Source organism: Merops nubicus, unplaced genomic scaffold (genome assembly GCF_000691845.1).
Source record: "Merops nubicus isolate BGI_N331 unplaced genomic scaffold, ASM69184v1 scaffold62, whole genome shotgun sequence".
Taxonomy (NCBI): Eukaryota; Metazoa; Chordata; class Aves; order Coraciiformes; family Meropidae; genus Merops; species Merops nubicus.
This window is the reverse complement of record NW_008595355.1, coordinates 11,833-25,950: the sequence shown is the minus strand read 5'-3', so window position 1 is coordinate 25,950 and position 14,118 is coordinate 11,833. Positions and strand designations below refer to the sequence as shown.

At 37.4% G+C, this 14,118-nt stretch overlaps 1 protein-coding gene across 1 annotated transcript; it reads left to right on the top strand.

The window, feature by feature from the left end:
• Window positions 1-5,774: 5,774 nt before the first annotated feature.
• Window positions 5,775-11,413, top strand: PKIA (protein kinase (cAMP-dependent, catalytic) inhibitor alpha). The gene is made up of 2 exons (XM_008935994.1): window positions 5,775-5,948; window positions 10,623-11,413. Exons 1-2 carry the CDS (start codon window positions 5,798-5,800, stop codon window positions 10,700-10,702), a joined length of 231 nt encoding a protein of 76 aa, XP_008934242.1. The 5' UTR covers window positions 5,775-5,797; the 3' UTR covers window positions 10,703-11,413.
• Window positions 11,414-14,118: the final 2,705 nt, after the last annotated feature.

Genomic DNA, 14,118 nt, shown 5'->3' with positions numbered 1-14,118 from the left:
GCTCCCTCGTTCCCTTCAAAAGCAAGGAGATCCATTCACCAACTGCAAGTAAAAAAGTCTCAACAGCTACAGATGCCTCTTTTCTCAAACACATTCTTTTTGCCACCTAGTATTTTCTTTAGGTTGCCCAGTTACTAGTGATAGTAGATAGTAGCTCACCCTCTTTCATACCTTAACACAGAGCCCTCATGGACATACTCCAGTGCAATTTGTTTCTTTCAAAATATCATCAACCTCTACAGCTGTCTGTGGGAACGACAACTTCTGTACTCAGCTTTCCAAAGAACCAAGGTCTCTGTAGTATTGCTTCATTGATTATGTTTGGGGATTTTTTGCTTGCTGGCATTATTTCACTGCCCATTTTTATGAACAGTGGAAGATAACTGAACTTGTGAACTGAAATTAAGGGACAGATAAGGAACGAAATCCTTATGGTCATGGGCATAATGAAATTTGCCTGAGCAAGGACATTGCAAGAATTTATTTGGCTTTTAGTTATGTAGATCTCTTTAGGCAAAATATAGCTTAGATAATGTAGAAGGAAAACCTATTAACTGTTATGAAGGATATCCAACTTCATAGGACTTTTTTAATGCAGATTTAAACTAGCTTCTTAATTTTTTTCTGATTAAAAAGAAAACAATTCAGGTAGCCATTTTCTTTGTTCTGTTTCGTTTTTTTAAACCATCTGAATTGCCCACTGATTTCCACCAAGATCTTATTAGTACTAGGAATACTACATATACTGTGCTCACAGTAAAAATATGTTAACTTTCACAAAGTGACCTGTTCTACATTACTATTTCACAGATGTGGTAAATTCACAAACACCAGACAGGCAAAACTAAGATAAGAGCTTTTCAAAGTGCAGATGAAAATATTGTCCAATTTGCTAGCTGGCATGGATGGTTTTAATACCTTTACCTGGCTTTCAAGAGTTCATACTGTTTTCTTGCTCATCTATGCAAAAGCAATACTGTTGTATAGCACAACAGATATAATCTCTTCTATACTATAATTCTGTTAAATTGTTCTTCTGTTTCCGCTTTCGACATAGCAGACCATGCATGAGTGGAATAGAGCTATCTCCTCACTGGAAAGACCCTTGTCTCTAAGCTAAGGCTAGGTTTTGAACCAAAATTTATTTTAAAAGCATAATTATACCTTCTCTAAAACACACATACTATTAAGTGACAAATTATCTGGGTTTTTTTTTTCATTTTCTTATAAAAGCTGAATATAGATAATTATATTTAGATAATGTACTGATCATGATACAACATTTAGCAGCCAAAACCTGAGTTTTATTTGAAAATCCCTTATTCAATGCCATCATTAGGCATATATGGGGAAAGAGGGGGAGTAAACACTGAAGGATTGTATCTCTTATTCTTACGCTACAGGTTTGCCAAGAAAATGGCAGCTCTCCTTGCTAGTCAGCAACATATGCCAAATCCCACAGACAAGCCATGTGTCAAGTGCCTATTCTTATTGTTTTCCTTTAAAAATAATAATAAATAACCAATTAGTGAAGGTACTTTAAACATGTTTGGGCTTCTTTTAGATAGGTAGTCCCTTAAAGAGGTTAAATTCAACAACCCTAGGTACTTCTAGCCCATAAACTATGTAGACTCTTGATTTTTAATTCATGCTGATATGCCACCTAGTTTCTATCCTTCCAGACCCTTGAGACCAATAGCACTGCAAAACACGTGGTTTCGTGGAAGGATTATGGAATGCAGTCAAACTGAGATTTCATTTATTGAAAACATCACCAAATTTTTAGTTTTTTTTCTAAGAGTCTTTTTCAATAAAACTGAAGTATGTGGAAGGAGGAAAACAGTTGTAGAAATTTTGAAGTTACCTTCAGAAACTTGGGGATAGGATTCGCTATAAATAGCATGGAAATGGAAAATTAAACACAGAAATTGGATTGTGGAGATCAAGGACTATTCCATGAACTTCTTGAAAACACAAATACTGATTCTGTACCTATTAAATTATATATTACTTGTCATCCTTCTTTTCTCCTCCTGCATTCTCTTGATGCTGGTTCTATTCCTTTTGATGCTTACCTGTAAAACTTCTTCATTTGCATAGGATATAGAAGTAGGCCTTTTGCAGCTGGAGCAGTGTATGCTATCCAAAATATTCATTAATAATAGAGAAGTTTTGTTACACTGGCTAAAATCCAAGATAGCAATTATGCCTGTCTACCTTCCTCATCCTCCATAACTCAAGTGCTTACAACTAATTTTCAGCACAGCTTTCTATAGGAGGAAGGATTTGGAAGGGGAAAGAGACAGAAGTCTAGGAGACCCACATTTCTGGAAGTTTTATGAAAATAAGAAGCCGAGGAAAAGAAATATGCCATATGGAAATCTCCAGGACTGTGTTGCAAACTCTAACCCAGTATCAGGCAGAGTGACTCTAAATGGGGGGGAAAGACAAAGCACAGCTGGGGGAGACTTCAGATGGGATAGTATCTTACCTGTTACCAAGGAGACCAGTCCTGCAACAACAGGTTTCATTAATCCTTACACTCACAGAACTGCTTTCTTTACTTTGCGGGTTCAGTTGGCAGTCTTCTTGTTTCAGTTCAGTATCATGTAGCAGAGTACTAGCTTTGCAACTTTAAAAAAAAGTTAGTAAAACTAGAGGGTTTGTGACAACAATCTTTGACACAGGAATATATGTTAATGCAGTTAGTTAGGAAATTCAAATTACGTTTCACAGAATTATTAGCAAATTCCACTCCTTCCACAGATGCTGAAGGAATAAAAGGTTTTTTGGAGTGAATGGTAATTCCTTAATGACTGGTTCAGTGAGTAAGTACAGACTTCTGGGAACTGAGCCATTCACTGGAAGGCGAGCCCTAGGGTGATGTCAGTGGAGTTCCATATTTATGCAGTAATGTCTCAAGATAATGCCAATACAAAACAGAGTGGTGTTTGATATTTAAGAGAAGACACAGACAGGAGAAGTTGGAAGTGTTAATAAATGTATGTTTGGTAACATTTTTTTTATCAGAATGTTGTCAGTATTGCCATATTGAGCTTATAAAAAATGAACATTTAAAATAAAGTTCTCCACAAGCACATTTTCCTATGGTTGTATAGCTTGTTTCATAGTTAAAATTAAATAAGCTTGAGATTTCCCCTGGTCTCCTCCATGTTTTATGGAGTGTTTCAAGAACAGTATAATCTCACAGAAGAATATTCTGTGGAGTGCAGTTTGCATAGTCCTGGGAAATGCTCGAAGACTTGACAAGCTGTAGGGCTGTACGGCTGGCAAAACAGCCCTATAGCTTGTTGCAGTGCAGTCACAGTCTTATCTGCTTATTCTGTTCCTGGTGGACTGATATGCAGCTTCTGAAGTAGCAAAAGAATTCTTCTCTGTGGTGTTTTTCTGTGCTAAAAATAAGTTAATATCTTCCCAGGAATTACAGCTATGATGACTTTGGACTGGTGCGACACTAACAACAAAACCCAAGCCTGTACATTAGTTACTTTCAGGTTTTTCACTTCCTTTTCTACAGGCCAGTTGCAATAGCAAGTTAAGTCTTGTAGGCTTCACTTAGAATCTTTTCTCTTCTGATCTTGCTGGATGGTACTCTTCAGTGAAAACACCTGATAAGTCTGAAAACTTGTGCTGTTTTCTGACCTTATCACAACAATCCTCACTGTTTTCCTTTCACCTTTGCAAGTTATATGCTTCATTACTACATGGTTGATATATTTGGCATCATGATGTCTGCACCTTGGTCAAGAAGCAAATAGTAGACTTCTCATTTGTTTCACTATTCTTGTGCTGTTTGGAGAAGAGGGCACTTTATGGGAAGAAGTGCAGGTGCTTTCATGCTCCTGAAAGCATTGAGAGACACTGTTTCCTGTGTCAGGCAGGCTTTCAGTCAGTGCTGGCCTCTTTCCATTCCCTAGGTGTTTGTTTGGTTTTGTGGGTTGGCTTTTTGGGTTTTTGGGGTTTGTTTCTGGTTTTCTTAAAGCAGGTGCTGTTTCATACTGGTTGCTCATAGGAGTAAAATTATCCTGTCAGCCATTCAGCATTTGGCATGGGGCACCAAAGCTTGATAGCAATGAACTTCTTTTTAAGTCAGTCTTACGATGATACTTGATGTAGTTATATTTAGACTAAATAAAATACTATGTAGAACCCTTTAGTTGGCTTCTCAGACACATCACGTGTATACCCTCATACAGCAGACTGAAGTTGGGGAGGTGAGGACTAGAATGAAGATAAAGAATGGACAGGACTTGTGTTATTCAGAGTTGAGGGTATGGAAGGGTTGAGAAGAGTTTCCTGCTGTCTTTTATGTATCTATTTCTAAAGTCAAACATATTTCTAAAAAATGAAAGACTGCTGTTCGTGTTTGTAATGACTTCAGGGGCTTCTTCAGTGTCCAGCAACTGCGTAGGAACTGATTAAAAATTTTCATATGCTCTATGCAAATGTGGAGATTCAGGTAATTTAATAATAATAACTAAAGCTTCTTACTGTATGCAGCTGTGCAGTGTTTCCCTTATGGCCATGTCCTCTTTCTGCAGTACGCAAAGCCACAGAAATACTGCTTAGAAATGAAGGAAACATACAGCTGTGGGGGTGTTGGTTTTGTGGAGTGGTTCCCTAGTGCTTCTTTTCTTCAGGAGAAAGCTTCTCCAATTCCCCTACTAAATCCAAACTTACGATCTGAGGGAAGCTACACTTGAAGTGTGGAAGCCCAGCTTTTTGCAGGAAACCTTAGATGAGTACAAATGGAACTACAGTAAAAACAGTGTGAATAGCAGGAGGGAGTGCCTTTTCCCTCTCCCTTTGCCCCTCCCACGTCTTTAGTTACAATTCTATAAATTAAGGAAAGAAAAAAAAATCCTTACAGGTTAGATCTATACCAGGTACAGCAAATACTCCAGCAGGGATGCAAGTCTTTCTTGTAAAAAAAAAAGACATTGAAATAGGAGTTTCCTCGTCTCTTTGGCAGATCTTACATGAATGCACATCATCATATTATTCCATCATAACATCAGAAATAATTAAAGCCTAATGAAAAGTTCTGACTATCTACCTTACAGGGCACTGCATTGTAATCTGCGTTATCATTTAGCTGTTCTGCTTGATCTGTTAGCATGTCTTCAGTTGTTTCAGTAACTTCATGGTAATGCATTTGCTTTGGTGCAGCTACCACACCAAAACAAATCAGTTGAGTCTGAAGAGGTCTATATATGTAATGCCAAAACAAATCATACCAACAGAAATTAAAATACACAAAACATAGCTGAGCCTGTGTATGAGCACAGTGTTCTGCATGCAAAAGCATTATTGATTTGTACTTTCTTACTCCTTACGCTCTGCTTTTTCTGCAGAAAAGAACTTTGTTCCACCCCCTACCTACCTCCTACTTCCCAGCTAATATTAAAAGCAGAGACAGCTCTATAAAGAAATTATGTTGCTGAGGTCATTGCTTTTATAAAGTACTCTCTAGCACTTTATGAAGTATGAAAAATGAATTTGTTTAAAATACTGTTGAACAGATTGCATAAAATCCACACACCTTTTTTGCTTTCTGCTTCTTTTTTTTCTCTAATTTCTCCAAATTTTCAGACTGAGGCGTATTCTTTTGTTGCTTATTGCTTCTTTTGCTGTCTGTCTACTCCACAGTGAGAACCCTCTAGTTCTTCTATTCCCGTTCCATGTTGTCATCTGTTTTTCTGGTAGTCTAAGTGTTGTTCACTTTGGTGTTTTTTTCTTCTTCATCCAGGTACTGCTATGTGGATATTTGTTAGCAATGACTGATGTGGAATCTACATATGCAGACTTTATTGCTTCAGGAAGAACAGGTAGAAGAAATGCGTTACATGACATACTTGTGTCCTCTCCAGGTGGGAACTCTAGTGAACTAGCCTTAAAGTTATCAGAGCTTGATATAAACAAAGCAGGTGAGTACATTTTGGTCTTTGATTATATTTATTAAAAATTAAAATGAAGATAATAGTACATAAACCATGATTTATGTGCATGCATTATTCCCTTGTCCCTCAGTGAAAAAATATTTTGTTTCTGATCAGCAGGGGGTGCCTGCAATAAGAAGCCTAGATCTTATAAATGGGAAGGGTGGTTATTTGCAAGTACAAGGTACCACTGTAAGCAGAAAAGTCATTCTCCAATGAGTGCCTAGTGACAGGGTCCACATCAGGATAAATTTTAGGGTAAATTGAGTATAAGGAAAAAAAACAAAAAAGTCTTTATTAAGACCCAACTCTTCATAATATCCCTTAATGGAAACTTTCTGGCTCAAAGCATGTAGGAAAAGCCATGTGTCTGCTTGAAAGGTTCCTGCAGAGATTAACTTTGTTTTCAGCTGCCAGGGGACAAAGCAATAGTAATGCGTTCCTCTCTGTTTCACTTGGATCCTTGTTTCTGGGTAAACTGTCTCTTTCCCCTTTCTGCTCATAATTTATCCTTTTAAGGTGATTAGAATCGTTTCATAGAATCACAGAATGTCTGGGCTGGAAGGGACCTGCAAAGGTCATCTAGTCCAACCCCCGCCCTAATAAACAGGGACATCTCCAACTACATCAAACTACTCAAAGCTTCATCCAGCCTGATCTTGAATGTCTCAAGGGATGGGGCCTCCACCACCTGTCTGGGCAACCTCTTCCAGTGGTCTATCACCCTCTTACCAAAGAACTTTTTCCTAGTGTCTAACCTAAATCTACCCTCTTCTAGCTTAAAGCCATTACCTGTCGTCCTGTCACTACAAACCCTTGTGAGTTATTAGCACTAATGTAATCCTAAATACTACTTCACCTCTTAATATTACCAAAATCTTTATTTGGATTTGCACCTTCAGTTGAGAGAAAGGAGGGGACAGCATATGCTAAAGGGTTTATATTAAATACTAATAGTAATATGGCTGTGTAATCACTTTCATGTTCCATGGATGGAGGTTAACAAGGAGATCGTATGGATCTTTGAAAGCCCTTTTCACATCTTAGGAAAGAGGTCTTACGAAAGAGGCCTTATTTTAATAATAGAAAAAGAAAGCAAATGTGCCAAAGAGCAAGCTGTTGATAAGCAGCTGCTCTGTTTGTGCACATATTTTTCTCAGAGACAACAGTGAGAGGCAGTCTCATCACTGGACAGTCAGATGTGGGCAGCGTGATGTTTGGGTGGTAGTGCTGTTTGGAGAGAGGGAGTCTTTTTTCGGCTTTCAGGCTAATGTATATCCTAAGCCATTCCTTCTGCAGTTGCCAGTTTGGGGCCTATAGCTTCTATATGCATGCAATTCTAGCTGGGCAGGGCCTTTAATGTTGGGGGTTTTTTCTACTTAAAAAGAAAAGCTTTATTAGTACGTGTGTAGGTGTGTCTATTTATTTTAATGTGGGGATACATGTAAAATGTTGGAAAAATACAAAGTAGGTGGCATTTGAAATGTATAATGCCAGCCTTCCTTCTTGCTTTAATTTTCTTCAGTCTCAAATTTACACTTACCAAAATAATCTTTGATCTTGTCCATTTAGAAGACATAGACAATCCCTATTTTTAAGCTAAGCTGTTGGAGTGCTTGTAAGCCAGAACTATGTTCTTTTGTGAGCTATAAAAAGAATGTGACTTTGTGCCTGTAATATATGTTGGTATTCATTTTGTACATGTAGCTAGCTCTGTAGTGATAAGAATGGTTTAAATAACTATTAGCCTAGTTTTTAATATATGTCTCAGGAATCTATTACTTTTTTCTTTTTGAGTCTTTTTTTTCCAGTTAGGTAACTTTATTCATTGCAGAAAACTGTATAGAGTTGCTCATAAAATTACCTTAGGTAGTAGACACACCAAAATCCCTGCATGTTTCTTCAGGAGGTTATGCAGTTTCAATTGGATACAATGAAAGTATATTTAAATTTTCTGCTGTTACAGTATACATAGGTGCTGGATAAAACCACAAATATTGGAAAATCCATTTTATTATTGTTCATATGAGTATTAGTGTGTTATCCCATCATGTCTTTCCAAATCGGAGAGGCTAAAAAATATTTTGCATCCCAAATTCCACTTCAGAATATACTAGTGCTGGTGGGATGCATATGTGCATCACACCTGACAGAATTAAGACAAAGACACACGTTTGGGGGTTATATCTTATTTCTTTCTAGGTGCGTGTCAAACAGCTTATGCTAAGTACTACCTAATTATACAACTATCAAGTTTCAATTATTTTTTTTTATTTATTTTTATTTTTAGGGAGAGGGAGTGTTTTTTATTACAACTATATGCATTTTCTTGCAAAAGTGCAATAATATTTGCTTTCAACTGCATGAAGTACTGGCAGAGTAGGATAATGCAGATTTTATAAAAAGAAAGATACTATTATAGAACTAATTAATAAAGTAAGAACTAATTATAAAGTAAGCTACCCAAGCATATTTAATACTTCACTTTGAAAAGCCTGCAGATACATTTCCTGTACTACAGGAACACCTCTGAACAGCACTAGGCAGTGAGGCCTTGTTCAAAGCCCGTGTATTTTCTGCCATGAGCTATTTGATACCTGACGTGAGTGCTCGTTAATCCCCTCATTGATGAGCCAGTGACAGATAATCAAGAGTTTACTGCATAATTATGTATAATACATACAATTAGTGTACAATATTCTCCCTTCAAAACAACTCTTCCAGTGTTCTTTGTCTGTAACAAGCTAACAACCTGCTAGTATCTATACAATGGACATATTTAGCAAACTTCAACATACAGGTTCCAAGTACTTTGTGGCAATGCATTTTACCTAAATTTAGTTAAAGCAACACTGTGTGCATCTGGCAAGTAGAAAACTACAACAGAAATTTTAAGACAGAAGGCAAAAGAAAGATTTTAGTAAGGAAATCAGCAGGTAGCTCACCTGCTCAACTCTCTCCTGAGATAACCAATGCAATTCCAAGAAAATTCTATTCAGATCATCTTACAGGTCATCATTGTAGCTAAATAAAGTAGAAAGGAAAAAGTACAATGAAGAACAAAGGCCAGTCTCTGCAAAGTGTTTTCTCTATTCAGTTTTGTCTTTTTTTTTTTTTTTTTTCTTTTTATAACAGCTATTTCAGGAAACTTGGCTTGCCCAGATAGTATAAGGAATATTAAAGACTTCCTAGTAGTCAGAATAAAGGGAGTACAGAGCAGGCAAAAAACAAACTGAAAAAATCAGATTCCACATGTCTGGAATTTTGCAGTATCAGAACAAATGTAGGAGGCTTGGTAGTAAGTGGACAACTTGAACAAAAGAGATTTTGGTCCAATAGGAAATAATTTCCTGATGAAAGCCTTTATAATATGGGAGATAAAGATAAGAAATAAAGACTTTTCTGAGAAAGTGCCTTGCTAATTTTTATTCATTATTCAACCTGTAATGAACAAAATAAACCTCACTGTTTAATGCATTAATCGGTCTTTCATACAGCTTTTCATAAGGTTGAATTTGATAATTACCAATACCCTCTGAGATATTTTGCTACCTAAATACTCAGTGCATGCACAAAACACAGCTATCACGTCTGAGCTTTTTTGCAATAGTCTTTGCAATGCAAAGAATTTCTTTTTTTCCATTAGCAATGTGCCATTTCTTCTATATAGAAAAGAGAAGGTGTTTATGGTGCTTGTTTCTATAAACAGAAATAAAGCTGCAGCTGTACAGTGTGTTTTGAAAGGAGGAAACAATAACTATCTGTGTTGAGAGCCCTGCCTTTAGAATAAAGATATACAGATAAAAGTTAAGAGGCACTACTACCTCTACGTCGACCTCTCTACAAATTAGTCCATGCAATTTTCTTCTTTTAACTACTGTATCAAGCCAGTTGAATACAAATTACTCAGAATCCCTGCAAGATACAAGAGGGTCTTAATGTTATTCCTTGCCTAACATTATTTCTTGCTATTTACCTATAGTTAATTAGCCCAGTGTTCGGGGACTTCTGTCTTACTTGCACTTAGCTTCCAGCTATCTCAGCCTGTTAGGTGATTAATTGTTTGGTGCAATACAATACTTTGCATATAGGTACTAAGAGACCATTCCTAGTGAATTCTTAGCCTTCTTTGCACCGGCTCTGAGTTGTCTGCTCACTGTACCACTGTCAGATGTGTTCTGTTCCTCAGATTGTGCTATGGTTTGTGGTGAGACAGCTGGAGTGAACACCATGGGGCGTGGTGCTCACAAGGGACACGTGGAACAAAGACAGCTTTCACAAACTTGCTTTTATTGAAGTTGCATCTCTGTACAGTAAACTCTGTTCAGACTTGGTGTAATGAGGGGGTTTTTCTCTCTTATGTTATCATAGGGAATAAATCGTAAAAAATACCTGACTATTTTTGTTAGTTTTTTTTTTCATTTCTAACTACTTTTGGTCTGTACTTAAAATTATAGTGGTGATTGCAGCTAGGAACTGGTTTTTGAAGGTGTCTCTTGAAATGGCTAACTCAGTAGTAGAAGGTGTCATATTTAATGCAAGATTTCAGTTTCAATTTCTTTTTACTTTGTTTTGGAGACCGATGGATGAACAGTTGGGGTTCTGGGAGCAAGACCGCTTTGTTGGAGGGCCGGTCACTCGTGATCTTCTTGTATGTTGCAGAAGGAGAAGGAGATGCACAACGGAATCCAAGTGAGCAAACTGGGGAGGCCCAAGGGGAGGCAGCAAAGCAAGAAAGCTGACATCCAGCTTTGACTGACTGGAGCAGCTGCTGGATGTTTTCAGGCTACAAGAGAATGCTGGAACAAATTTGTTTCTGTGAGCAAGCTGGTGGAAAAGAAAGTGCATGTGTCTTCATTGCTGGAACCCACTCAATGCTACGCTAAAAATGGGGGAACAAGCTGTGGCAGAAGACAGAATTTTCTCTACCTCTGTCATTAGCAATGGTTGAACATGTGTTGATTTCTTGAGATAGTGTCACCAGATGGATCCCTTCGTAATGACTACTTGATGGGAACTCTTTTAAAAAATAGAACAGGTAAATCTTGTAGCAAATGGCCTTTGAAATGTCAGAGGATCTAATTGTGTATCTTAAGAGAAGGTTTGTGTGATCCTCAGAATTTAAAATTCTCTGGCCGAAGTGTTCACCCCATTAAAAGAACTGTAAGGAAAGTACTGTTTTTAGAACTTTGTGTCTGTTTTACAGCTCTGTTATTTACAATGGGTTTTGTATTGTACAACTGAGATGCTCCACACTGCCCCTTCTCGACTGCTTATGAAGAATATTTCTGTTACTGTGAATTTTTCTACCATGCGTTTTGGAAGGGCTGGGGTTTGCCATAATGTGGTGATGTGCACGATAGATTTCAAATGTGAACTGCTAAATTGATTATGCCTAAACCTAAATGACTCGGCAGCACTCTGTTACTAGATGAGCCTTCAAAACGATTGGTTAATGTGAGTACTTCGGCGTGTTTTGTGTCCTTGGTACAGTTTTGCCACTTTCCTGTAGTTAGTTGCATATCAGAGACTCAAATTGAATCTTTTACGTTTTTCTTCCCCATTTTTCTAATTTTACTCCCAATTTCTTAATCTTTCTCTTGAGATATTTTTTAAAAATACTAGTCAAAATATTTTGTTATGGTAGTTTTAAGAATACATTTGTAACATTATATGGGTTAAAATTCAAACAAATTCCATGGTGCTAGAGATTTTCCTGGTTCGTGTTGTTAAAGATGGGACTTGTTTACACACGGGAAAATAACTGGCACAGGTTATTGCCAATTAGGAATTCTGAAATGAGTTTTAGATTGCAGGATAGTCCCAACTAGTGAAGCGTGGGCTGGGTCCAGCCAGGGGGACTGTTTTTTCTCTTCCTTGTCTTTGCCTCAGTTGATCAGGCTGTTGGGTTTGCACAGCCAGTGGCCTGTTACTGATGCACCAAGTACAGCCAAGTGCTAGAAACTGCTGCAGCCACTTTTGGCTCAGTGGTGGAAAGGGAAGTGGGAGGTTTGGTGTCAGCCTCGCAAAAGACTGGGTTTTTCCATGTCAGCTATTCCAAAATGACAGTCCAAACTGGACCTTCATTGAAATACCAGAATAGCTTGTCCATCCAAGGGATTACTTAAATTATCTACAAGTTAAGCAACCTATTCTGCAATAGCTATGCTGATTGATTTCCTTCCCCCCATGCTGCCCCAGAAGACAAGGCCCATACATGAGGCCAAATACTGCAAAACGGGGCAGCAGCACCTCTATGACTAAGGTGAGTAAAGAGAGGGTCTGACTAGTAAACCATGGCAATCACATAAGCACCAATCACAGAGTCAGAAGATTTGTTTTCTTTTATTAACAGGAGGTGATGTCACTTTCTTTATATATAGTATATATATTATATATATTTTTGTGTTGTTGTTGTTATGCACTTTTTAATGTTTGTAAACTTTTACTAATGAATAGTGTGATTGCTTCCTGAATATATTAATCATCAGTTAACAAAACATCTTTGTGGCCACAGCTGTTTGTTTCTACCATATGTATCATAGTACTTGTCACCTGAAATTCTTCTGCGAGATGTGTGGAGGAAAAAAAAAAAACAAAAACAAACAAACAAACCACTTCTGATGAGTGTTATGAGCTCATTTATTAGTGCTAATAAACAAGCCAGCAGTATGCTTGTGGCTCATAAGTGTTGTACTGACTCTCACCTTTTATTGTTTGGAAGCTGAATGCCTTGCTGTCTTATTAGCTGTCAAATGCCCTATCTTTTTGGTAATAGAAATAGTCCATTTGCTTTGAAAATACTATTATCTCTCAAACTAGTTATTTATTCCTTTGTTTCACTTGATGTTCCTCTCAAGGTTAACACATTATTATTGATATTTTTTTTAATTATTGCACACACACCTTTCCTCTTGCATCAAGTCTTTAAGCTGAACTGGTTACCCCTTTGTCACGGACTAGTTATTCTCAACCTAGTACCAGAAGGAAGTAAGATTCTAGGGCTTTTTATAGTGTTACTCTATTGATGATCCATGAAGTATCATCAGCAAAACGTCATGGAAAAACGCAAATAGTGGAATAAGTAATTACCATACATTAAAACGTTGGTTTTCCTTATTTTTCCTTCAGTGCTTCTCTTTATTTCAATATACTTTCCTTATTAATTCTTCTGTGTTGTGAAATAAAATTCATTTCAGCCTTTCCTCTCTATTTTGTACCTGTTTCTTCTGTTTCTCCTCTTGCTTTCTTTTGTTTTTAAAACAATCATGGGAGCCTTTGCTGGTTTTTGAAACACATCCCATTGTGATGGAAAATAGTGCTGTTACTTTGAGTAGAGTGAAAGGCTGTTTATGTTCCTCATCCACCAAAAGTGTATGGGTGTTTGTTCTATCACGTGAACGCTGCTTGCTCTCTTTATTTGGGATGTTTCTGGAGCATGTACAAGCAGGCCTCACTTTATGCAGATGTGTGGTTAGTCTGTGCCAAATCACAGCACTGTGTCTTGAGCACTATTATTACTCAAGCAATTACAAAAGAGTTAAGTATAATTGCATCACAGGGGACTCTGATGGCAGAATTGGACTTCAACTTGGTTATTTTTCCCTTAACTAGTTATCTTTGTTGGTAAGTCTGCCACTCTGACCTCTGTTTCAGTATCTTATTTTTCTCATAATAGGTAAAATATTTAAATGTTTTTTTAATCCAGGATTATATTAGAAAGATCTCTCTATAAACTATACGAACTCAACAAAGCTAGGTCTGGACTATCAGTTTAATAGATCAGCCCTTAAAGGTTTGGCTTTGGTGGTTTTTTTGTAACGACGTTTGCTTTTTTGGTTTTACCATCTCTAGTCACCTGTTTTCAGTGCTTTCTTCACCCTGCCAGTCCCATCACTTCAAAAAATAGTCCTTGCTATTTCCCTTGCCATGTTTTTCCCACAATTTTAAAGCACGGAAACAGTGTATCCTGGTATGAGTGACATGTCCTGAGGAGTTAGATTTCCTGGAGATGGAGAGTGAAATTACCTGGTGCACAGAAGGAGGTGAGCAATGCTTGAAGTGGTTAACCTGGAACTTTGATGGTATGAATGCCTTCCTCAGCTGAAGAGTTCCAGGTGTGCTTAATGTTTATATTTTATGTTTCAGAAACTTCAAT